General features: G+C 35.5%; 1 protein-coding gene across 12 annotated transcripts in view; it reads left to right on the forward strand.

Annotated features, from left to right (window-relative positions):
• Positions 1-27,788, forward strand: part of TAFA5 (TAFA chemokine like family member 5) — a 448,086-nt gene that overhangs the window by 214,123 nt on the left and 206,175 nt on the right. For all 12 annotated transcript variants that reach the window (XR_016464567.1, XR_016464570.1, XR_016464573.1 and 9 more), the window contains one exon: positions 11,747-11,896. Coding sequence is in view for 7 of the 12 variants with exons in the window: in XM_090136522.1 (XP_089992648.1) it covers positions 11,747-11,896 (150 nt within the window). In the remaining 5 variants the exon portion in view is untranslated. The remainder of the gene's footprint in view (positions 1-11,746; positions 11,897-27,788) is intronic.

Below are 27,788 nucleotides of genomic sequence, written 5' to 3' on the forward strand. Positions count from 1 at the left end.
AATGTTAATGCTTCTCAGTAATGTTAGCGATTCTCCTTCAGAATTTCCTCAGCATTTTCACTAAGTACCTAAGCAGGAGTTGATGATGCTAAAGTCTCTTTACATTGACAGCTTTTGCGTTGGTCTCTGCACCAGAGAACCCTGGGTCAGTGCTGGTTCAGCATGACTTGTGAAGCTTCTCAACTCTCATGTCCTCTTAGATTTTCTTCTTGGAGTCTTAGCTGATAGAAGGTGAAATATAGCATCTGGTGGTTTGTGATAAAATCACTTCCAAATTGGAGGGGATAATTTGGTGCCATCTACCATATGCAGCCAGAACACTGAGATTCTTACTACACTTGATAGTCTGGTGTTAAAGTTCTAGCAAGCAGGTGAGAAAAAGCAGTGCAGAGAACAGCCAATTTGACTCAGACCTGACATTCTTTTACATATGGCATTCCCTTAGAGATCAGTGAGAATTCTTCTTACATAGGTAGTTTCTACTTTGAAAATGTTCTCTGATTTGGACTAAAGTTTACATGTTGAAAACTAAAAATCTGCATCTATCGATATGGTATCATAAAGGGTGTTTTTGGTCCACATGAGAGTTGTGGTCAATGGCTCAATGCCCAAGTGGAGTCTGGTGACTGGTACTAATCCTCATGGATTAGTACTGGAACTGGTGCTATTTAGCATCATTGCAAGTGACATGGACAGTGGGATCAAGTGCACCCTCAGCAAGTTTGCAGATAACACCAAGCTGAGTGGTGCAGCTGACATTCTAGAGGGAAGGGATGCCATCCAGAGGGACCAGGACAGGCTAGAGGTGGGCCCATGCCAACCTCATGAAGTTCAACGAGGCCAAGAGCAAGGTCCTGCACCTGGGCTGGGGCAATCCCAAGCACAACTACAGACTGAGTGGACAATTGCTTCAGAGCAGCCCTGAGGAGCAGGATTTGGGGGTATCAGTAGATGAACAACTCAGCATGAGCCGACATAGTGTGCTTGCAGCCCAGAAGGCCAACTGTATCCTGGATTGCATCAAGAGTAGCTTGACCAGCAGGTCAAGGGAGCTTATTCTGCTCTGATGAGACCCAACTTAGAATATTGTTTCCAGTTCTGGGGACCCCAAAACTAGAAGGACACTGAGCAGGTCCAGAAAGGACCACAAAGATGATCAGAGGGCACCTCCTTAATGGAGACAGTCTGAGGGAATTGGGGCTCTTCAGCCTGGAGAAGTGAAGCTTTCCACTACCTGAAGGGAGCCTACAGGAAAGCTGCAGAGGAACTTTTTATAAGGGCGTGTAGCAACAGGATGGGAGGAAATGGTTTTAAACTGGAAGAGGGTAGATTTAGACTAGATACCAGAAAGAAGTTATTTACTGTGAGGCTGGTGTGACACTGGAACAGATTGCCCAGTGAGGTTGTGGATGCTCCCTCCTTGGAAGCGTTCAAGGCCAGGATGGATGGGGCTTCGAGTATAAGAAAAGTGCTTCTATCTTATGATAAATGTAAGAAGCTGTGCATTTCTAAGCATCTTCATCTTGAAGGTCATATAGTACAATGCATTTTTCTTTGAATTATGAGCGCACATGTGTGTGTTTACCAATGTACATACTTTGTTTAGAAAACTGTTAGCTACAGCGTGTGCTGTCTTGGAAACCTTATCACAGGATGGTTCACCATGGGTGACAGTAAATTTCATTCATCAAAATGCAGAGCAAAACAGTGACAGGCCTCATTTTAGTTTCTTTTTACTAAAGACCTTGATCTGAGGAAGTATTATTTATAAGGCATTCATTGGGAAATTGATAGCATACTTTAACTTTTTATTAGCTAGTAAAACTGATAAGCAGTACATAAAAGATATGGACTTTGTTATAGAAGGAATAATAATAATAAAAAAAAAGGTTAACAAAGTTTTTTAAAAGGTTATCAGCATAAAGACTTTTTAACACTGCTTTCTGTCATATGAATTCATACCTTGGTGTTTTGCTTCTGCCAATAACTCTGTTTGTTTCTGTTTTAGATCTGCTAAGTCTTGCACATACAAACACAGAATGTATCTGTATACTACAAATGCTTACATCTTTTCAGTATCTTGAAATTAATTCTTCAACTGATGTAAATGTATGAAACATCACATTTGAGCAGTAGTCCCTCTGTATTGTATAGTGTGTCTCTATAAATGTAAATCTCCAATCTCAAGTGCTTTACTGGCTTTTAAAGGTACTTGAGTTGACTCTCATCTGTGTTCACTACACCGTTTTGACCAGCCTTGGTTATATGTAAAGAACGTAAAAACCTCATCCTTTCACCCTTCTCAGAATTGGGCAGATGAGAATCTTATCCCATAAATGGTTATCTTCATGGAAGACTAGAAACATGGATATAAAAGTCATGGATCTCATCCATAAAAACTTTTAGTTTCAGCATGCACCTGTTTCATAAGCCATTTTAAGCAGTACAGATAAAAATGGTTAAGGCAGCAGTGAAACTGGCCTAGAAAGAAAATCATTCCTCCTAGTCTGTGGAACAGCTGAGAATAATAGCCAGCACACTCAAGCTTCTCTGTCACATTTGCGTAAAGCACTGTTCCCAGACAAACCTTTAAAATAAAAGTCATCACTCAAATTCATCACTTGAAGAGTCTGTCAAATTCACTTCCTCTACTTGGTGTTAAGCCTGGTATTAGTCTTATAGGAAGGATATATTTAGCATACTGCATCCATATTTTTTCCACTTTTTCCAATGTGATCATTTAAAACCCTGTGATACACCTGGGGCTTATGTTCAGGGATTTCTTTTAGCTGCCACGTAGGCCTTGTAGTTACTAAAATCTAGTCATGTGTTCATAGTACCCAAATTAAGGGCTTCATTGCTCTATGCAGTAAACACAAAGATGCAAGCACCACCGAGAAACATTACAGTGTTCTGGTGAGCTCAGTAATGAAACTCTGAGAGCACCAAAAAGAAATAGCAAACACGGCAGTTACATGCTATTATGTTCTGGTCCTTATGTGCTTGATTTGAGAATTCATGGTACCACATAGATTAACGGAACCTATACATCATAAACATATTTTATAGTCACTACAGAGGCAGAAACAGTCCATGAGCTGCAAATTGTGCCTGCTGAAGCTCTGGACCTGAGGATACTTTGTTTGCTCAAGGCTCTCAGCATCAAGCCCAAATTTGGGCATTTCTGTACTACTTCTAATTGATGGCATATATTATTCAGTGAGATTATTACTTCTTAGGTATAGTAAGAAATTCAACATTGTTAAAATTTGTTTCCCTCTTGGACGTGTGTGCCAGGTTACTTTATTACCTCTCTTTTTCAGTGTTTACTTTTTCAATATTTTGAAATATTATTATAAAATAATATTATATAACACTATAAAGTAAGTTTTTATTTCTCAGAAGTTTTATTGAGCTGTTGCACCTATGTGTTCTCAGAAAGTGCAGTACTGCTGAGTACAAAACCTTATGAGACTATGTTTTGTATGGTGAATGTTTATGGACTCATTCCATGGAAAAAATGGCAGAAAAATGACAGTGAGTCCAAGATAAGCATATCATGCACATTGCCAAAAACAAGCAAACAAACAAACAAAGGAAAAAAAAAAAAAGAGAGAGAGAGAGAGAGAGAGAGAGAAAATGCCCAGGATTAAAAAGCTTTTTTTTTAGGGTTAAAAAAAAAGCAGCGTAGGTATTTCCAGTTTAAATGTGGCTTAGCAGCTGAAATCAAAACCTGCTGAGGAATCTGGGATTTACTTTGAATTTTCAGCCCTAGGAGCACCTTCTTTTCCTGCTGTTGTAATTCCAATTAATAACACAAGGAAATATTTCCTCCTTTGTGTTACAGTACCATCCCTGGAAAGAAAATCAGTTCTTGTCTCATATGCTTTTGCAAAAAGGGAAGAGTAGTTTTCACAGACAATAGTAAAAACAGACAAGTTTATTTTAAGGAAATGAAATCTTCTAAGAATGAGATGGATGATAAGTGTGGCCATGACAGAAAAATTGTATCATCAAATTTTTGATGCATTCACAGGTGTTAGTTAGCAGATGACATGTCTAGAAGGTCAGATGTGGCTAGGTAACAGTTGTTTTCATTTCTGCATTTTGGTCTTCTTGTTTTCAGACTTGCTACAGGTGTGGAGTAGTCAATGAGTCATAGTTTGACTTGAGTTGGACAGGAGATCATCCAGTCTCAACTCTCCTGCCATGGACAGAGCTGCCACTGTTAGGTCAGGCTGCACAAAGCCCCATCTAGCCTGGCCTCGAACACCTCCAGGGCACAGTTCTTTTTTTGTAGGAGTTGCTTTCCTGTCTAATCAGATGTTTGGGGTTATTATTTCTGTAGTAGTTTAAGGACTAAGAAATATAATCTAAAGCAATAAAATTTCAGTGTATAGATCTGTCTTTCCCGTATGACCTCTACTAGACCAAATTTTACCTCAAGTCTGCTGTGGAGCCTGTGATCTTGTAGTACATATCTTCATACTGGTAAGCAGGGCATTTATATGATGGCATTTTAAAGTCTGTTATGTGTAAACAGTTCTCATGTTATTTTGAAATGGAAAACACAGTTCACCTGTACTGCTACATTATGTCTACCTGATATGTGACTTTATCTGCATGTTCCTTCAAACTGATTTTATGCTCCCTGCAGTGACATATTTTGCTAACACAACAGACTTGTTCCTTCCTGACGTACAGCTTCTGGCTCCAACAAATGTCAGTAGCTTTTTAGACAATCTTGTGCTTTTTATTCCTGTCTTTCTCAAGAGAAATATCAGCATTTCTCCAAAAACAGTTTTCCCCCTGTGGCTATTCTGTTTGTTTTGTAAACAGTCTAGGTTTATTTTACATGTAGAGGCTGGTAAAGCATTCTTTTTACTTTCTTTTTTTGTTTGTTTGTTTGTTTCTCTTTTCTTAACAGTTTTAAGTATTTCAGGGGAGTAATAAGAATGAAAACTATTTCTTAACTTATGCAAATAAGCATAGCTGTGTTTAATCCTGAATTCATGCAATTATTTTCTTTTTTTAACTAATTGAGTTCTGCAGAACCAATTAACTGAACCATCTTGAGAGGAAGGGAAGAGGAGGCCCTTTGAGCTGTAGATCCTCCTTGGAGGAGCTGTGTGTTGCTGAGATTTGTGCTTCAGACTGGCCTACACAGTAGAAAAACTTCTGTAAGGAGGAAGGAACTTAAATGCATTGTCTTTTCTGCTTATCTTTCATAGCACTGGTTATATATTTTTTTTTCTTATTTGTAGAGTCTTCTTTTAATTCACTATCCAAGAAGAAACACAGAAACTTGATGCAAAACCCCCCAAATTACTTTGTGGATTAGGGGATTATTTCTGTAACATTCATGCAAGATGTACCAGCATTGACAGGATTCATTTGGTTGTCTTCTTTGTGAATCTGTGTTCACAAAGGTGGAAGCTGTGGTCTGTCACTGAAGTGAGGAGTGCCAGGGTTACAGGTTTTACTGGTGCTTTAGCCTGAAGTGTTTCCAGCCTCTGTGCTGGGATCAGCAAGACTCTCTTCAGGAGATCCAGCTCTGCAGGACTCTACAACAAGTCCCAGACAGGACTGAGGCAACAAAGGGCACTGGTGTAGCCCCACAGCCAGGAACCTTGTACCTCGCTGGGGACAGTGACTGATTGAGACCAAGCTGGGACATGGGCCCGTGGGTGGGCTGGGCTTGAGGGCCCATGGCAGGGCAAAGCTGTGAGGAGGTGGAGACCAGACTTCCTGTGGCATTTCTGGGACAAGTGCTGATGGTCATGTGGCTGACATGAGGAGCCCCAGTGGGTGAGCCTATTGCAGCCCTCAGGGCCCTGAAATTAAGTTTCTGGAATATTTTCCTTTATTCTTTCTTTGTTATAATATGCAGCATGTGCTGGTTTTGATATGAGACTGTATGAGAATCTGAGGAGTGAGATTGCCATGTATTAAAACCACTGAATCAAGATGCAGTACTTAATAAAATAGTGTACAAGATAGGAAAAAGTATTTTTAAATAGATTCATATATATAAATGCCTTGCTTTCATATTTATTTATACAACAATGACTTCATTTTTTCAACCCTCTTCTGGCCTAGAATTCCCCTTTGTGTCAATTCCTTATGAAGACTAGTTCAGAATCTTCTCCTTTATGTTTACAACTTTGATGAAGTTTGGTTTTGCATATATATTTTCTCTTTGTGTTAAATTGTTAAAGGTAAGATACTAAGCAATTGCATTCAACAGCTGTATCATATTCAATAAGTTAGAACATCAGTCTTGTCGAGAAAAAAATGAAATTTCAAAATGGGTCCTTGAATCTCCAAGACTCTTTTTTTTTTTTTTTTTCCCCCAATGCAACTATTTAGGAGTAGAGAATCTATCTTAATTAAAATTTACTGCTTATTTCAGAATGGAAGGGCTGAAAGCTATTTTGCAATCTTCCTAATGTCTGTCCTGTTTATGTGCTTGAGATGGCTAAGTGGTAGTCTGAAAATTGCAGTAAGATTAGTAATTACTAAAGGGACATAACGTACTGTGTTGTTGCAGTGAAACTCTGAAAATACTTAAAGTCATTCTCTTAAAAGGAGGAGACATTCATCATATTTTTCTCATGGTATTCATAAGATTTTCTTAACTGCATTCTACAGTGATGTTTGCTTTGTAGAATGAGCACTAAAAACATCTTGTGATACCAATTCTGTTGTTTTATACAACTAAAACCCAGAATAATTCCCTTTAAGACTGGGGAACTACAGCAGTCACATGGCAAGGATGATTCCAGCCAAGTATAGCTCTCAACTAGAAGCAAAGCAAATGGGAAGCTCTAAAAAAATCCATCTACCACTTTTTGATTTACTAGGCACCTGTGTGTTGCACTGGTAAATTAAGATTATCTTAATAAGTTACTTCTTGTTTATATGACGGTGGCATCTGTCTTGTTTTCTATTGATGGCATATATATAACCACAATAAAACTCAAGGAGTGTTTCTAAAAAGTTGTGTAACACTATAAGCATGAAAAGTTGCTGTGTAATCTATTACTTCAACAGCCGCAGTATGTTTCAATAGAAGGATTTGGATTCTACAAGATCCTAAATGACATGCTAAACATCTTGGTGGCAGATGCTTTCAGTGCCAGAAACTTTAGTAATGTAAAATGGAAATATATGAATATATTCTATTGAAAAGAAAAATGAAATGCTTGTCTATTGCATATGTTAAAATTGAAACAAGGTTCTTATTTGAGAAATTGTTGTTTTGAAATTGTGCTCGTTCATTTGAGTAGGTTTTTCCCCATGCTGAGATATAGAAGCTTAGCCAATTCTGGTTTGTTGCTTCACATTAAGTAGCATTTTTTTTCAGCAGCTTTGTTGAAGTTGCTCTTTCTCATTTTATACTAATTGAATTTCTACAATTTTTGCTGTTGTAGATTAGAAGTGAATGCGGTTCTTTGGGGCAAACCTGTCTTTTGTTGTAATCTTTCTTGTTCTGAACCAAAATTGGAAAAGAAAAGGTAATAGGACTGTCTGAAATTGAATGATGTTTAAGTCAAAAGATCTTGTTGCAGAACATCTTCACTGAGGAAGGATACATAATTTAAAAAAAAAAAAAAAAGTTCTGCTAAATACATACTTAAAATGATCAAAATATGTTGAAATATTTGACATGCAGGTTAGTGTCAAATCATAATTTATGCTATATACTTAAGTACCCCGTTGTTTCAGTGAGAATTGTTGATATTCAGCTCTGCTCAAGAGTTAGCATGACTCTGTTGTCAGAAAGCCTTTAATATTGTAATAGAAAGCTACTGAATGTGTTCCTATGATCTGATTTTGAAACAACTCCTGCATTGTGTTCTCTGACAAAAGAGTATCTGAATCTAGCCAAGATTTTTAATAACATCTAACTGTATGCATTTTAAACTAAAAGAGCTTGCGTTGCTAGGCATCAAATTGATGATGCATGGAAAAAAATTATTCACTGGAACTGCAATATAACCCTGTATATACAATTTAAGAGATTTTCTGGATGAACATGAAATCTAAAACCCTGGAAAGACCTATATACTCAGATCAAATTGTATTGTCATTCGACCCACAGATATTATGAGCTCTTCAGCTGATTTTATTTACTTAAAAGAATTTAGGGAAAAGTTTTCAGCTTTCCAGCATGAATAAATTTAAAATTCCTAATACCTATAGCTTGCTTACTAAAATGAATGCAAATTAGATTTTATTTGCTATTAGAGGACAGACGTATTTTCCTCCTTAAAACAATAGCAAAGAAATAGCTAGACACTTACTTTAAAAAAAAAAAAAAAGGATTATTATAACTTTGAAAGAATCTTTGTTCTTTATTTTGATAAATAAAAATAGTTTTAAAAAGACATTTTCTTGGAAAATAAACAAGCAACCTTTCAGACTGTTCAACAAATCTAAGTTCGCTGGTGGTGCTTGTCTTTTTATTTCCCCTCAAGATTGTTTCATTCAGGTTGAATAGAGGTGAATTTGTTTGTGTACTGTGAGTACATCAATAGGATCTACTAAAAATTACTAAAAAATACTAAAAATACTGGCCTTTTTTCATTAATATCCTCTAAAGAGGTCACTGTGCCAAGTTCCATGAAAATGAAGGGTACCCTAATTCTTGAAACTGCCTTTAGAATAAGTATATTCCTTCTGTTCCTTCTCTTTAAACCTTATATTTCTGGATAAAATTCTTAAAAAAATAAAAGTAGCATTCAGACCACATAAGTAAGATTATCCTGAATGTTCACTTTCTACTTATTGAGAAACAGAGAAGACCTCCAGATGAATCCAGATAGTCTGAAGGTGGGCCTCCATAAACTTGTCTTTTGCTTTTCATGCTTTACAGCCATCTAAAGCTAAGTAAAACTAGATGTAAAATATATTCTTGCAATCTTTGCAACCTGTGACACAGTGACAAGAAAGTACTGATGTCACATTAAGTGGGAAGATTTGCTGCAGATCTACGATAACTTCTATTTTTCTTCTGCAGTACGGACAAGAATGACAACAGATAAGTGATTTATTGACATTATTTATTTTTAGAATCTATAAAATATCTCAAGAATCTCTCTAATATTCCATTATTTTTTAATAGCTGCACAAAGTTCCTTGAAAGGCAATGTGACATTATCTTTTTATAGCAACTAGTCTCATTTTAGGTACCCAAGATTTCTAAGTTCTTAAAAAAAAAAAAAAAAAAAAAAAAAAAAAAAAAAAAAAGAGGTTACTGTGCCTGAAAGGAATCAGCTTAAAAAAAGGAGCAAAAATAACTGAAAATAATCATTAAAAACAAAACAAAACACACACACACAAAAAAAACCACAAACAGCCCAGCTATTTTAAAATGAATCTTTGTCGAACTAAAACTGGACAGGTTCAAAAGCAGAAAGTGTTGTCTGCAGACATGTTTATCAGCACTCACTGCTTGCATTCCCTAAAATTTATCTTTACATAAAGCTTCAGTGTTGTTTTTATTTTGAGTGTAGTTCTTATTCACCTTCACCATGCTTGTCCCTTTCCTATGAAATTGGATTTTATAGAATGATTTACCTAGATTGTATGATTTAAAATATCTTTTAATTAAAATAACAATAGTATGAAGACTTTCAGATAGGGGAGAATAAGATAGCCCATTCCTCAGGAGCACTTACTCATATCATATTTGCACTTTCCATTTTTCTTTGGTTTCCGTTCAATTTCTATTCTCAATGCAGAACCTTAATCGTGATGTTCAGATGCCTAAGGGGTCATGTTCTAAATACATCTCTGATCGTGTCTTTTTTACTTGATCTACTAAGACAGCTGCATTCCTTGGGAAGGATGCATATCTTGCAACCCTAAATGAAATGTATTAGCAGTGGGTGAAAGTGAATGCTTTTTTTCTCAGCTCAGGATTTCTCAGTATATGGATTTTCCCTGCCTGCATTTGAAGAATCACATGCTACTTCCTTTCTTGCTAAACCATTGCTTTCTAACTCAAGATTTCTGAAAAAAAAATAGCATATAACAAAGTAAAAATCCCCTCATCAGTATGTTTATCCTAAGATGGTTTTGTTAACAGTATGGGTGGAAAAGATAGAAAGCTAATGAAAGCCAGGATTGACTTAGCTCATAAGTCTGATTGCCAGTAACCATTAAAAGATTACAGTGATTTTGACTGTTGAATATCTTGTCTGAAGGCCTAATATTTATAACGTACATATATTTGCATGAAATTTTAGAGCACTTCATTCTATAATCATCTTTATGATCCTTGCTTTTACCACATTGTACATTCACTGCAGTGTAGGAGTTACAGCAACATGAAATTTAGGTAGCTTAGTATTGAACAAGTCCCAGCACTGTTGACAGCCTACAATGTTTTGGTATTCTGAAAATTGCAGAACTATAACCACAAAAAAGAAAACATTGAAGGCTGATTCTGAAAAGAATAGAAAAAAATGCAGTACAAAGAAATATCATTGGACTTGTAGATAATTAAACACTACTGACATGTATTTCACTATTTTTTCAATTCATGTTAATGCAGATTTAAAATTCCTGTTTTTTCTCTAATTATTTTTCAGAAGTTCAACACAATGAAAAAAATTCACTTTGAATATTCTTTAAACTCTATATTAAAAAATACAATATTGCATTTATTTCAATCTCAGTATTTTATGAAAAGAGAATATAGTTTGTGGCTTGCAAACATATTTTTGCATACATTTCTTTGAAGTGTTACAATTGATTGCTTACAAAGACAGAATCCAATAGAAGTGCTGTTTAGTATTGTATGTATGCAAAAATTATAGGTAAAGGTGATAGTTGTTTTTCTTTTTTTTCAGTCTAATTATTAAGCACTGAAATTCTATAACATATCTTTCTTGCTTGTAAAATGATAGTATTTTGCTACCTTATTAGCATACTGCTTATATGCCATTTTAATTGTACTATTCTCACTGCTTTTACTTTTGACTAAGAGTCCATGAAAACAAATTTTTGTAACTTTTTTTTTTTTTTTTTTCCCTCACATTATGGTCCAAGCTGTAGGGTGGATTTTCATAATATTCAGGAAAACCTACACACATTGAAGAAGTCAGTAAAATGCAGTCAGTGGTCCTGAGTGAACGAGGCTCTACCAATTTAGTCATCTGCAGAATAGTTCAATTGTATGTTTAGCGAAAGACAGGAGGTTAGCTACTTCAAAACTGAGTCAGGTAGAGCATGAGTTGCTAAGACCCTATGCAAAGAGCCTGACAAGCTTGGGCATTCTTTGATACACGTTGTCTTTCAGGAATAACACATGAAGCAGTTAAGACTAAATAATACTCATGAATATGGAGAAGGCCTTTAAATATTGTCTGTTTTTGTTTTCCATATGCTGCATCTTTTTTTTTTTTTTTTTTTTTTTTTTGTAAATACATGAAGAGCATGCAATTTAAATTTTGTGGCTGTAAAAGTAGATTGTTCTTTTACTCAGCAGACATAAGTAACCTATGTGACCTCAACTCTCTGGCTTTTATGGAACAATAATCATTTTCTGACGGAACCAGTTTGCAGGGTTTTCATAAAGAAAAATTGTATGTCATTTCAGTTTTATTATATCCATCAGCTGGCTGCCATTTATTGTTGAGTGTCCGTAGTGACGTAGGGCCATGACTCTCTTCGGCTGTAATAGATTGCCTGCAGTGCATTCAGTGACTCTGGTACCTGTTGCTGGTTCTTTTTCCAGGTCAGCTGGCTGCAGGTACATGTGAGATTGTTACTTTGGACAGAGATAGCAGTCAACCCCGAAGGACTATAGCTCGACAAACAGCTCGCTGTGCATGTAAAAAAGGACAGATTGCCGGTACAACAAGAGCAAGGCCAGCCTGTGTTGATGGTAAGAAGTAAAAGATCTATTCAATTAGTTTCTGCCAATACAAGAGCGGTGTCAACTAATAGTGTGTGTCAACAGATAAAAGCTCTTTAGAAGGAATTTTTATATGTTCCTACTAGCACTGGTAATGCCATTGAAATACCGAAAAGGGTATATTTCAAGTGTTTGTTTTTTTTTTTTAATTTGAATTTTTACTTTTGTTTATAGCTTGATGTGCAGTTGAATGCTGAGAGTGTGTTACTGTCATATTTTGCATGTGATGACTGTATCAGCAGTGAAACTGCATTTCCCCCCCTGCCTTTGCCTTTTATTCCTTGTAATATGTATATATATATAAAAAGCCACAAAAGTGCCTCAAAGCTGGGGAGCTCCTGTCACTGCTCTTGTGTTGAAACTTAATATTGAAACAAACATTGATATTTTAATTGGAATATAATATCTGAATACACCTTATATGTCCAGCGTTCCTCCTCTCCTTAAAACGTTGACTCTGTATGATTCACTGCAGATGCAGTGATAGCATGCAGACTGGAAAACTGCTGACATAGAAGGAGATATGAAAATATTTCACTCTGATATTGTTTTGTTAGATGAATTTCTGTATGGCAGCTAAATAAGATGTTAACAAAAGTGCAGTCTTCAAGACAGGTCTGCCTGCAAACACTGAATGTGTTAGCAGATATTCATAATAAAAATAAAATAGGAAATATGTAGAAAATACTTGATGCAAAATGGCTTGTTTTGACCTAGGCTTTGTTAACAAACATGAAAAGATGCTTATGTATGGAAATAGAAAAAATTCACAGAGCCTTTGAATACTGTCTGGTTGAGTTCTCAAGTAATAATTGCTGAGAACACTTCTCCAGAATTCGGTCTTACCAGTGATTATCAAAGAAGACAGCTCAAAGGAAATTTAAGAGCCTACTCACAAAACTAAATATAGAACATCATGCACATTCTATTTTTGTGTTTTCCTTTCAATGTTTTTGGTACTCTGTAATACAGTTTCTTAGCTGTCTCTCATAATTTGATTCTATATCAAGAAATTCTCTTCTTTCCTGTTATACTGTAAGATTATAAGATTTAATTGCTTAAAAAAGAAATTATTTTCCTGTGTAATTTATAGCTGCAGTTTTGGCAAAATCTACTTATTAGGAATCAAAATAAATTCAACAATGTTAGCAGTTTAAAACAACAAAGTTATATGGGAAAATCTGATGTGAAATAAGTTGTTTTACTAAGTTATGACATACATTGCAATTCACTTACTTTAACTTGGGTATTCAGAGTTAGACACTCTCTGCTACTCACTTTGTCTTGCTTTGAGACTCCCCTGGTGATGAAATTAGACTTCAGACAGCTAAAATCTCTCTGTCAGTAAAAAGAGATTAGTACCTCTGGTCATCCAATTGTGACATTAGCTTAGCTTCCAAGTATGGAAGTTTTATTTAATATTTGAAAATATGTTATCTTTTTTAATATTGTTGGAAACTCATGAAGAAAGACTATTTCAAATTCTATTTCTGCTTTCAATGTTCTCAGTCATCATTTTATTAAAGCAGAGGGCTAGAATATTGGATGTATGGTTAGATGTTATTTAATCAGAGAGGATTCTGTATGTATTACTTCATTTTTGAAAACTAAGTAGGAAATTTGTCACTTGAAATTAGAGTTTCCAATTACATGTCCTAGCACTTTACTTCCAGGTAGTTGTATTAAGATCAAATAACCTAGTTCTTCATTATTTTTATAAAATGCTTATTGTTAAGATGTTGGGCTCTTTTCTAAGAATGATAACTACCAGATGGGTAGGACATGATATTTTGCTTTCCTTGACCATCTTAGGATATTTTGTAATCAAAGCTTAAAAAGCTTGATAATTCTTAGAGCTGGCTAATGAATTTTTGAATTAAGTAGAAGCACAAGCCAAGTCTCTTGTCTGTAATTTTTATTTTTAAATGGTGTTAAGAAAATAGGGATTTTTTACATACGGTAAGTACAATTTTATGGGAAAGAAAAAACAAACACTTTACGTTGTCTGTAATCTTCTGTTGGTAAATAAAGTTGGCAAATTGACTGGTCATTAACTAGCAAGTATCCATTTGTGAATTTACCAGGTGCGTACTTTAAAGGATATACACTGAATTTTCCCATACTGTTTAACTCAATTTCTAGAAAAAAAATTGTTTGAAACAAAGCTACTAAATGCTTTATCTTGGACAGAACATTTTATCTACATAAAATCATGTCTGTGAAATGATACTTTTCTTTCTGATGTAAAGTCGAATATTACTCTTTGGGGAATACCGCAGCCAAACACATTTTTTGGTTGATTTGTTTGTTTTGTTTTTACAATGAAGAAAAGTATTTCCATCTATTGAAATCTTCCATATAGCAGAGATTGCATTCGCTTTTTTTTCCATTGTCCAAACAAATCTTTCTCCGAGCTTTTGTGAAAGGGATATAGAATGTGCTTTTGCATGTTTTATTTTATTTTTATTGTAGCTGATATTACGAATATATTGCTATTTAAGATTTCATTTCTGCTAGCAAAACATGTTTTAATACCTACTATTATTTATATGGTTTCGATTTTAGTTACATTTGTTTTTGAAATAAAGGTATCAGGTTAGATCTTAGTCTTTTAATAATTAATGCAAAACTGTTTGAGGAGTAAGCAGGAATAGTAACTGATCTCCTAACCCACTAACAAGAAAAAAAAATAGATAACAGTTGTATTACAACTTCTGTTAAAGCTATATTTTGAATCTGCACTACTGTTTTTTATAACTTTAAAGTGCATCGTGTTGCACCTGGTTCATTGTTTAATGGGAGAAGTACCACAGAATATATTTGGATGTGCTGTACATTCCTGGAGCTTTGAAATGTGAGTGTCAATTATTACAGCAAAAGGAGTAAGCAATTTAAGGACTCTTAAACCTCAGAAGCATTGTCTGAGATTGCAGTTGTCAACGTACCTTTTAGAATAAGGCCTGAGTTGATTACCAAAATCCACTCTGACTTCCACTGCTACTCAACTAAGGTATTTTCCGAAGACATGAAAGACAGTATCTGTCAGATTTAGAAAACTGGAATTCTTAGAAAATGAAAATGCTGTGCTTAGGGCTTGGTCTGAACAGAACATGTAGAACTTTTCTGGAAATGTCTTTCAATTTATTTATTTATTTATTTATTTTCCAATCTTTAAGTATGGCACTTTTTATGCAATTAAAAAAAAAAAAAATCCATAGTAGTGACCTCAGCTGCATTACATAGATAAAATACAAAATTTCAACATAACAATTGGTTTATCAGTGAAGTATTTTCCATACGTATCAGTCAAGCTTCTTCAGTTTTTTAATCTGTGAGAGATTGAAAGAAAACAATTATTCTCTATTTTTCTCCAGTACCTTCACTAATTTGAAATTGTTTTAAAGCTAGTGGAAAAAGTCCTTGATAGCAGTCTGTGTACACATGCACCCATGGTTTTTGTTCTTTCAAGAGAACAACTGTCCAAAAATAATATTTATTATGCCAGAGTTTTTTTTGGAGAATGCAAGTACATTAACCTAAGGAGCATGTATTGAACATGTAAATGTTAAATAGATTCCAGGAATTCTATCCAATATATATTTCTAGAACAAAAGTAAACAGAATTTTTCTTCAGAAGATAGAAGCAGTTGATAAGAGGAAAAGTGTGTGTTAAAAGTAGTTTAATTATTTGAGGAAAATGAGTTTGACACTGTTTAATTTATTTACTCATATTCTGTGATTAGAAGATTCACATGCTTCATGTTTGAATTTTGTCCACTAAGTGAAGTGAAAAAACCTGGGACAGAGATCCTGAGTTCCAAAATTTCTGAAATTCCCAAATTTTGAATGGCAGAAGCTCAAGTAACTGAGTTCAGGCTTTCAGACAATTTATTTGTAAATCAGTCTTTTTTTTTTTTTTTTTTTTTTTTTCCACCCCCTTATTTTTAATTCATTTGCAAACATTTTTAATATAATCTTAGTTGTTATAATTTGTTCATACATTATAATTAATGTACTTTTCAGCTGGCATTGATTGATGTTGTTTAACACAGAAATTCAAGATCCACAAGGAAGCCACATTAGTTTTGATCAATAATTCTCTGCTCTTCTCATTAGCTCTAAGAGTCTATAGGGAGGTGGAGGGTTCAGAATTGATTATTAATAGAATCCTAGGTCATGCACTTGAAACAAAACTCAATTTAATACCTAGAGATCTTCATAACTTTATCCATACCAACATCAACAACAAAAAGAAAATAAAAAAAGGACTGTAATGATTTTCCAGAAAGGACATTTTAGCTTTCACATTTTGAATATTTCGTATTTTTATTAGTCAGATGTTTATATTATTTATCCTGGCCTTATTGCAGATATTTGTAAATGTTGATGTTTTGCTGATGTTAAATACTATGCATTATAACCTGTGTTACAATTAAGGTAAGTCAGTGTGAAAGACATAAAATTAAATTGCAAAGTCTGATGGGTCTAAAATTAAACAAGGATGAATAAGATTCTGTAGACTTTTTGCTGAAACAGAAGCAGCATGGAAGATTATTTGCCCACAATGAGACTAAAATGCTGCTGCAGAAGAAATGTCACTGTTCAACCCTAATACAGAAAATGAGAAAAATAAAGTGAACAGACCAGTAGCTGCAGCATTGGTGGTGACACTGATGATTTATAGGAAGTACAGGAAAAAAATAGAGGTTTCCCCTTTTGATTGAGAATTAGCAACTGGAGAAACCAAAGACATGACCAGAAAAAAAAGGAAAAAAAAGAAAAGCAATTTCTATTTGGATGGTGAGTATTTGAAAGTATTGAGTACCTAAGCTTAATACTTCATATGCTTCATTAAGTATATAATATAGTTAATTTCTATAAATTAACAAAACTAATTTTAATTTTTAATGGTTTTTCTTTTTTAATTAAAACATATATATAATAATAAAAAAAAAAAAAAAAAAAGAGCGATGAACCCAAAAAACTAGTGGAGTATTCAACTTTTTTTTTTTTTTTTTTTTTTTTGTGTGTGTGTGTGTGTGTGTGTGTGTGTGTGTGTGTGTGTGTGAAACAAGCACATCAGTCTGGCTTGATTGCACTGGTTGCAATTCTTAGTGAGCTCTCCAGGTGTTCATCAGAAATTTTTGAGGAAATTCTTCTCTTCCTGTGCTTCATCCTTGCATACGTACATACTGCCATAAGCGAGTAAGACATGATTGTGAGGTGATGGATATCTGCCATGGGCAGCAGATTAATCTAGTGATTTCCACAGAATAATTAATTCAGCAGTCAAGAACCGTGAAACATGGTAGCTAGCATACTGATCATGGTTTGGAAGTCAGGCCCATTAGGCATTCTCACACTGAGAACTCCTACAGAGTTCTGCTTCTTAATGACATGTAGATCTATGGTTCTACTACAAATTAGAATCATAGAATCACAGAATGATTTGTGTTGGAAGGGACTTTTAAGACCATCTAGTTCCAAACTCTCTTGCAATATACAGAAACACCACCCTTTAGACCAGGTTGCTCAAAGCGTCATTCAGCCTGGCCTTGAACGCTTCCAGGGAGGGAGCATCCACAACCTCACTGGGCAACCTGTTCCAGTGTCACAGTAAATAATTTCTTTCTGGTATCTAGTCTAAATATACTCTCTTCCAGTTTAAAGCCATTTCCCCTCATCCTGTTGCTACACGCCCTTATAAAATGTTCCTCTGCAGCTTTCCTGTAGGCTCCCTTCAGGTAGTGGAAGGCAGGTATATGGTTCCCCTGACGTTTTCTCTTTTCCAGGATGAAGAGCCCCAACCCCATCAGCCCGTCTCTGTAGAGGAGGTGCTCCAGACCTATAATCATCTTTGTGGTCCTTTCTGGACCTGCTCAGTGTCCTTCTAGTTTTGGGGTCCCCAGAACTGGATGCAGTACTCCAGTTATTGTCTTATGAGAGCAGAATACAGGGTCAGAATAACCTCCCTTGACCTGCTGGTCAGGCTTCTCTTGATGCAACCCAGGATACTGTTGGCCTTCTGGGCTGCAAGCACACTATGTCGGCTCATGCTGAGTTGTTCGTCTACCGATACCCCCAAATCCTGCTCCTCAGGGCTGCTCTGAAGCAATTGTCCATTCAGCCTGTAGTTGTGCTTGGGATTGCCCCAGCCCAGGTGCAGGACCTTGCTCTTGGCCTCGTTGAACTTCATGAGGTTGGCATAGGCCTACCTCTAGCCTGTCCTGGTCCCTCTGGACGGCATCCCTTCCCTCTAGAATGTCAGCTGCACCACTCAGCTTGGTGTTATCTGCAAACTTGCTGAGGGTGCACTTGATCCCACTGTCCATGTCATTTACAATGATGCTAAATAGTACCAATCTCAGCACCGATCCCTGACTAACACCAGTCATCACTGGTCTCCACTTGGACACTGAGCCATTGAGCACAACTCTCTGAGTGCAACCTTCCAGCCAGTTTCCTATCCAGCAAGTGGTCTGTCTATCAAATCCATTTTTCTCCAGTTTGATGACCAGGATGTCATGCAGAACAGTGTCTTTGCACAAGTCCAGTAGAGGACATCAATTGTTCTTCCTTTATCTTGATGCTGTAACTCCATCATAAAAGGCCAACAAGTTTGTCAGGCAGGTCTTGCCCTTGGTGAAACCGTGTTGAATACCGCCAATCACCTCATCTTTTTTTTTCCATGTGCTTTGGTAGGGCCTTCAGGAGAATCTTCTCCGTGATTTTGCCAGGCTCAGAGGTGAGGTTGACTGGCCTGTAATTCCCCGGTTCTTCTTTTTTTCCCTTTTTGAAAATTGGTGTTATGTTTCCCCTTTTCCAATCCATGGGAACTACAACAAACTGCCATGACCTTTCAAATATGATGGATAGCAGCTTGGAAACTTCATCTGCAAATTCCCTCAGAAACCATGGATGAATCTTGTTGGGTCCCATGGACTTGTGCACCTTCAGATTCTCTAGATGGTCTCGAACTTGGTTATCGCTTACAGCAAGCAGATCTATGTTCTTACCATTGCTTTCTGCAACTTGGGCAGTGTAGCTAAAGGCAGAGTGCCAAGACTGAGGCAAGGAAGTCATTGAGCGCCTCAGCTTTCTCCGTATCCCTCATGACCAGGTCTCCAGTTTCCTTTGGGAGAGGGCCCACATCTTGCCTGGCGTTCTTTTTATCACTGATACCCCTGTCAAATTTCTTCTTCTTCCCCTTTATGTCCCTGGATAGATTTAATTGTCTGTATTTTAGTATTCCTAACCTGATCCCTGGCTGCGCAGACTATTTGTAGTCTTTTCAGGTAACCTGTTTCTTCTTCCACATCCTGTAGACTTTGGCTATCTTCTTGAGCTTAAGTAAATCCAGGAGTTCCTTGCTGATCCACGGAGGCCTCCTGGCATTCTTGTCTGCCTTCCCTTTTGTCAGGATGCACTACTTTGGGGCTTGGAGGAGATGGTCTTTGAATACCAACAAGCTTTCTTGGACCCCTCTTCTCTCCAGGGCTTTCTCCCATGTGACCCTGCCAAGCAGTTCCCTAAAGAGTTCAAAGTCTGCTCTCCTGAGGTCTAGAGTAGCAAGTTTGCTGGGCACTCTCTTTGACAATCTAAGAAGTCCACCATTTCATGATCTCTACAGCCAAGGCTGCTCTTGAACTTCACATTACCCACCACCCTCTCCTTGTTGGTGAGGGCAAGATCTAGCCTAGCACCTTTTCTTGTGGGTTTCTGTAGTACTTGGAAGAGGAACTGATGATCCAGGAAAGTTTATGGACAAATCAATCAGGGATTTAGAGAAATTAGGTTTAATTAATTATGTTGTAAACTAGTGAATTATTATCTAAAGATTCTGAAGGATTATACACAGATTAAATCATTTTGGATATATAAGGGAAATAGATCTGGGATAAGTGTGAATAAAATCTAATTTAAAATATTTTTCTAAGCCTTGTTATATAGTGAACTGACCAAACTGGAATTATTTTGCACTTAATTTACATCTGCCTTTGATGTTAAACCTGGCATCAATGCACCATTTCAGGTTAAGAGATGACTGTATTTCTAAATGATCATGCAGGGAAATATTTAGGAAAGCAAAATTTAATTATGTGATTTGGAAGGTAGCCAGAAACCAGGGGTTAACACTGGTACTGTTGCAAAGAGTGCTGTGAGAACTTTAATTGCCTCTAATGCTTAATGCCTTGCTTTCACATTTCATCTGAAAGACAACACCTTCAGCCTCCCAGTGTTTCATTAGATGCATTAGTTCACCAGTGCCAGCAGCTTCGTTTCCTTTAGATCCCAGACACTCCTAAGCAGTCATCCATGTAGTCTAATCCTCTTTCCTCTGCGTGCGCTGATGGCAGTTTCAGTACAGAAAAATGTTTGGAGGTTATGTGACGTTAGATTGTGGACCAATTTTCTGAGGGAGTGGCTAGAAGCCTAATCACTGCAGACATTTTAAATTGAACTGGACAAAATACTAGAGAATGTATTGGTCATTATCACTGGGCAGAGTTTTCTCTGGTTGATTTGTTACAACAGAGCATTGCCAACAATCACACAGGAATTGCTTCAGTCTGGTTCATTAGCTAACTTCAAGTAATAGGTCAACATGACATTCCTAATTCCGGACTTCAGTCATTGTAAGCTCCATTTTCAGACAGCGAGATGAGATGGACACATCAGGCAGGGGTCACGTAGTGTCAGTATTGGAATCACCTCCTGAAAGCTCCTCTCTTCTCTCTTCTGGGATTAAAAAGCATAGGATGATGAGCAAAGTAGGTTTTATGCTTGAATGTAATGTGTGTAAACACTTCAGGCTATCAGCTGCTCAGATCACCTTCTGGAAGAGTCACTGTCTTCACCAATTAGAGGCATTTCATGGGGAAAAATAATAATAAAAAATTAATGTTTGGATTACCTTCTCTTCTTGTCATCCTAGGTTCTAATTTTCCTTGAAAGACAGAGGAAAGAGAGAGTTTCATAAAAATTTGTGTGTGCAGGTGGACTTCTGCTAAGGCATGTGCTGATTTCTAGTGAGGGTAAGGGAATTTAGAGAAACAAGTTTTTGTTAAGACCCCTACTAGGGCTAAATGACATTTCTGGCACTATGTAAAAGCAGCATTGTGATGGAGTACTTTTATTTTTACTCTTTATTTCCCTAAATAATCTCATTAAGCACAGAGAACTGTAAACAGAGAACCAGTATGTTTCATAAAAGTGAATCAAGAAAGAGTGTAATATGGTTAGAAATGGTATTTTAAACCTAAATACCACTTTATTTTTAACTTACCTTAGATTTAATATCTGTGGTGGTAAATGATGTGTCAGAAGACTCCTAGAAAACATTGAAATTGATTGCTAAATTAGTGGCAACATTAATAGCACTGATATATCCAGCACCTGGAATAGACTAATTAATGCTAGGCATTTTTTCACGCCTCTTTCAGAGTACTTTGCAAAGGGCTGATTCTGAGAAAACACCTTTCTTGAAGATAGGACCTTAGAAAGATACCTTTTAAAGGAGATTGTGGAGTTTCCTTCTCTAACAATGTTCAAGACCCATCTCGACACTTGCCTGTACGACCTACAGGCTTTAGCAGGAGGTTGGTATTGATGATTTCCAGAGGTCCCTTCCAACCCTTGCAGTTCTGTGATACTGTAATAAAAAAGATCAGTTTCTTCTGCTGCTGAGGGCTCAGATTATACTACAAGAGAACATGGTTGTTTTTTTGTTTTTTTGTTTTTTTTTTTTTGCATTCATTTGCGTTCACAATATTTTAATATCATAATTTAAGTTTTCATAGGACTGTATTTTTTCTTTACATAAACTGTCTCACTGTTGTTTCATTTCTGCAATGCCATATGAATGGCAGGTGCTTTGTAAATATATACAGACCTAGATGGAAAAGCCGTTGCAAACTAATGACAGAGTTCTCCTTAAGTGGGTGTAGAGCACCTCTGCCCTTCCTCCCTTATCCGACAGTCATGCCCAGTGCCTTGCACTACACAGTTACAGTACTCTTGATTCGGTACTTTATGCTACAACATGCAGGGAAGACATTGCTAATTTTGAGCATAGCAAAGGCGGAAAGAGACATATACATATACAGAGGTATTTGATACAAAGTGTTTGGAAAGAGCTGGAAAAGAAAAGAGCAAAAGCAAAGAAAAAGGAAAGTGTGTGGCAAGATGAGTGGAATGAAGTTAGTTCAACCACTCAAACTTCCTCTTCCTCACCCAGCTGTACGAGTCTAGACTGCGTCACAACTGAGAAGCAAATTCTTGCATGCGCTAGAAAGAAATGAGTATCTTTAGACTGCTGTAGATCTGCTGTAGATAAAGAGTGGAAGTCATTTAAAGATGGAGATTTCAAGACATGGCAAAAAAAAAAAAACAAACCAAAAACGTAGAAAGCTATGATTTTTTTGTCTTTATTTTTGATAGGATGTTTTGATTAACTGGATGACACTGGCATGGCAATATCAATAGATAATGTGAAACAAAGAAACAAAAAAAAAAAAAAAAAAAAAAAAACTTTTTCTATCATATTATAGTTTTTAGTGATTGTTTTTACTGCTTAGATTTTAAGAAACTTCTTCCATAGTCCTGTATAACAATGGGACTCAGTCCTCCAGACTCTGGGAATAATCACTTTTTTTGTTTGTTTGTTTGTTTTACTTTTCAAATTTAATATTTGGAGGATATAGAATACATATTGAAAGATATTAAGAACAAGCTATCTTTAGTAAGGTAACATAGATGTCAGATAAACTGCTGAAACATACTACTAGCCTTACATTTTGATAACAGAAAGACATCAGAATTTAGAATAATGAGGTAAGACTTCAGTGTTAGGAAATATGCTAATAGATCTCTAATGTCTGGTTTCTCAGTCTATTTATACAAAACTGTCTTGCGGTTTTTGCATGTGTCGGACCTTGTAAGTGGAAGTCTCAGACTGTATGAATTTTATGACTACCCACCCTTTGTTCATTTTAATTCAAATCAGGCTATAATTCTCTTATGATTTCACTATCATACACTGAGAGGTGCTGTATTGGTGCTGGATTCCTTCAAAAGTAAGATGAACTGCATTATCTACATTTCTTGGCAGCATTGGCTGCTGATCTATCACATTTTGATATATTCTTATGTGTAACATAGAGTCTGGCTAGTTTTCTATGTTTAGAAACCAAATATATATACTAGGTGTCACACTACTTTCATTTCTGTTAATGCTTTACACAGTATGTATATTATAATTTTTTTTTAATAATTTTATGTTGTTTTTCAAATTTCCCTTCATATTCATGGTATATATATATATATATATATGATGAATGCATACATACATATATAATATGCATACACACGTGCTCATGTACGTATAAACTGTTTTATATGTAAGTGAGTGCTACGTATACAATTCTGTTGTATTACTGGCTTTATGTGGCATTACAGTGAATAAATTGGGAGCTGAAAGGCCAAGGCACAAAACTCTCTTCCAGCAATTAGTGTTTCTGCTTTGAAATTACTTGCTTTATCATGTCTGAGCTAGCAAGTCATCAAGACTTAGCAAAAAAGTCACTGAGTAAAATGTTACAAAAAATAAATGGACAGAGTAACCATCAGTTGCAATTGTCCCAAACTATTAATTATACCCATCATTGTAGTTTCCGGGACAAGCCAGGGGACTCAAGTCAGGTTTAAACCAGTGTAAGAGGCCATCCATCTATTACAATGGCTAAACTAATTTCTTATGAATTAAGTGGTGCCAGTTCTTTGTGTAGGATATTCTAAAATGATATTGTGTGCAGTGTGCAAATAAAGATTATGGAAGGGTTTCTGTACTTGAAGCAGTTTTTGCTTTTTTCAGATGTTGATGACTATGACTGGAACATGAACATAAGTTTAGATCCTATTACAGAATTAATAAAAAAGCCTACTCAGACAGAAAGATGTGATTCCTATCTTGAGATTCTTATAATTTAAGGTTCACATACTTCAACCTCTTAGTCAAATTAAGAATTCTATTGAAACTAATGAACCTGTTTCCTTGAATTTAAATTTACTGGACCAGTACTCTTTTGGACAGATAGATATAATAAAAAAATGATAGAATCAATGCAGTGATAAGCTTCCTGTAAGAACAAATTTGGAGAGAAGATTTGGATTCATATATAGAATAATTTAAATTCTGCAGATTTTTCTTTTATACTAATAATTTTCATTTGTTTGGTCAAATTTGAGAGGATTATTTGAAGTTTATTTGACACACTTATGAAAGTTTGGATCAATTCTGGATATAATGTTCTAGATGAACCTGAATGAAAACCAGAAATCAAAATGAGAAAAAACAATATTTCAACTTATTTTCCTCAAGGGATGTGACTCTGTATCCCTGCAGCAGTATTGCTAGATCCCTACCCTTACTTCTTACTCTTTGATATTCACAATAACTTCTGAAGTCATATTTCTTTTGAACTCAGTTATTTATTTCTTCCTCTTTGTGTGTGTGTTTATGCCTGTTGATAAACACCAGTTAACTCATGAAAGTCTCAGTTTTTCTAGCTTTTCATAGAGATAAGCCTTCCATTTGGGCTCCATATGATTATGAAACTTGCCACGTGCTTTTGGCATGCAGGTGAAACAGAAGCCCATAGAGGATGTGGAAACTGGCAATTTTTAATCTGATTCTTCATGTGAAAAGGTATTGCAATAAAATAAACACATAAATAAAAATTAGCACAGAAAAAAAGGCTCAAGGTATTTCTTTTTTTTAAGATGTAGTGTGAAATCGTGAATATTGGAGGATCAATGATATTTCAGTTTTAGAATGTCTACAACCTCACAAAGCTGTACTTCCAACTTCTGTTTTAATTCTTAAAGATAGCACCTTAAAACTCCTTCTTTGAAAAAAAGTTTATAGTCTAGCTTAACACTGTGAATTTCTAAATCATCCAGTTGAAGACTGGGTGTATGGTTTTCTCAGATTGTGTCTGTAGTTCTGGTAAAAGATTAGGAGCATAGCTTCCGTTAGAAACTTACCATTACAGAGTTTGAAGCCAGAAAGCTTTTGATTCAATTCTGGCTCAGATTAATTGTAACTGAAAATATTCTCTTTCAGTTCTAGTGCTAAGGAAAAAAAAAAACAAAGTAATATTTCTAATTCAGATTGTGTTTGAGAAAAGTTCAAAATAATAAATAGAGCATAATAATGTTAATTAAAATTTATTTTCTGTCAGTTTTGACAAAGATTGCAGAATATACTGAAATCTTCCTAATAGTTCAGATTGCTTTTCAGTTTGGATTTGATTCTTTTGATTCCTTTCCTCACTCTTTAATTTTTATTTTTACAGTACAATGCTAACATGAACTTTTATTTTCATTCTTTGAGATTGTTTTACTAAAATAATGAAAAATGCATTTATAAGCCTATCACCTTTGAATTCACGTCAAACTGTGATGAATTTTACATGATTGGCATCCTGCTTATGTGCTTCTTGCTTGCTTATGGAACTTTGCTGAAATCTTAATTTGTGCAAAATTTAATATTTCAGTTTTCAGTTATTAAGAAAACAGTATTTACAGAATATTTACCAAAGAGCTATTATTACTTTTTATTTTTATTTTCCCTTAGCAAAAGGTAACTTGATTTTCTGTACTTTCAAACAGTTGAGTACAATACTTGAGTGTAAAATATAAATTACAGAAATGTTATGTATATTAGTGTTATAGGCATAAGATATGCATCATCCTCGTATCAAAATTTCATTATGCTGCAGAGGCAGAGTGACTGAGTAAGTAGAGATAACTAGTAGCTTATAAGAGCTCCATTTAGAACAGTCATAGACATTTTGTGAAAAAATGAAGTATAACTATTTTTGAAGTCCCTTGCTATTTTCTGTAAGGTACTCAGTAGATACTGAAACCAAGTTTTTATGGGTTTATTTATATGACAAGGATTATTGATGTACAAAAGATTTTTTCATTGCTTCCAGTACAGTACTACTGATTTTTGTGTCAGGTGTGCATTGTTTATTTACCACTTCCAGTAGTCTACCATAGTGCAGGTATCTTCATGACTACAGGCCTTGTTCTGAAAATGGTTGCTGCTGGGTGCACCTGTACCAGTACTCCATTGGTGTACAATAAAACAGTACTTCCCTTGTCCTTACTTAAAAAAGCTGTGGACTGGAACAATATTTCGTAGCATCTTTGCATTAGTTTAGCTAAATGCATTTTAGGTTTGCATTTAAATAGTGGTTGACCATTGGCTTGTTCTCCCATCATCAGAAATTACATTGCATCCTCAAGATCAAACTGAGATGAGTTCAGGGCATTGGCTTTGATTTCTGAAGTATGATAAAATGAGTAAATTTAGAAAGAAAGTACCTTCATAAATGGTGACTGATAGGATTCTTGATTTTACTGTTATGTGCCCATGGCTGCTATAGTAGCCCACAAGAACAAATGACAGTCCTTTATTATGCTGAAGACTACAGAAATTGAAAATTGTAGTCTCTCTTCTGAAGAACTTACAGTTAAAAAATTGAGAAATGGAAACTTAGTAGACAAATTATGAGAGTAACAGTCTTGCTCCAGTTTTGTTCATTTCTGCATGCCTGTAGAGGAAGTGAGAGCTGCTGACAGAGAGTGCAGCTAGATTATGAGTTTGTGGTGGAAAGAAATTCTGAAGGAGAAACACTTTACAGGAGAAAAGAGGATTAGATGGGTGAATATGCAAACAAGTTCAGATTTATTTTTATAAAAGCAGGAAGAGTGAATGACTTCAGAGGAAGTCAGTGCTGAACACAAAAACAACTAGCAGTGTTTGAAACAACTTATGTCTCTATGTCTTTCTTTTGCTGTTAATAAATTTGTTAGTTTTATTATATCTTTGACTGTGGTGTCTTCACTATATTCTCTTTTTCTTTTTCCTTTTCCTTCACATCCTTTTTTTTTTTTTTTTTCCTCAATAATAATAATAATAATAATAATAAACAACAACAACAACAACAACAATAATAATAATAGAGTTGTTGAATTCTGAACTACTGTACTTTTTATAATAACAGAAAGGACAGCAGAAGAAAAATAGTGTTTCTTTCCAGCTGTCATGCATAGTTCAGTCAGATGGACTAATTTATCTTTCAAAGTAATATGTTTGGAAACTCAGAAGCTAGTTAAGTTAGTCATGTTTGTGTAGCTTCATATTTTCCTCATTTCTTGTCATCCTTTGTAAAAGTTACTTCTGCAAACTTGTGCCCTTTTCTCACACACTTCTTAGCAGGCTTTCATCACATTTCATTGTCTTATGAAAAGAACATGGAATGGAAATACCACTAGACGTCTAGAATGTAATATAACTCTTTGGTTAGCTAGTATATTTACTTGAAGTATATTGGTATGGGACTAGTATTTTCATTAACTTTATTTTTGTTTACAAAGAGTTTTCATGATTTTAGGGAGGAGAACCTTTCTCTCACAAGTAACTGCTGTGTAAAAGTTTCTTCAGTTCCTTTTATTCGTTTATCTTGATTAGACTGTTCAGACCAGGATGTCCTTCCCCTTTTCTTGCAAAGTACTTATAGATAATCATGTGGCTAAAAATAATCTGAATTAAAATATGAATAAGTCTGTCCCCCATTCATTGGGAAGTAGGACAAGGACATTGCACATAATATTTCCATAGGTATATATGTTCTTGTCCCCTTTCTAGCCCCAGTGTGTGGTCTATATACATTATTGTTTTGTTTCGTTTGTTTGCTTGTTTTAGTTTAAAAAAATGTTAATCAGTCCTGATCTTCATAAGACAGGGTGCTTGGATGAAGAATTTAGAGTTGAGGAGATGAAAATATGTTCA

This window comes from Phasianus colchicus, chromosome 1 (genome assembly GCF_987193195.1).
Source record: "Phasianus colchicus chromosome 1, bPhaCol1.hap1.1, whole genome shotgun sequence".
In the NCBI taxonomy this organism is placed as follows: domain Eukaryota; kingdom Metazoa; phylum Chordata; class Aves; order Galliformes; family Phasianidae; genus Phasianus; species Phasianus colchicus.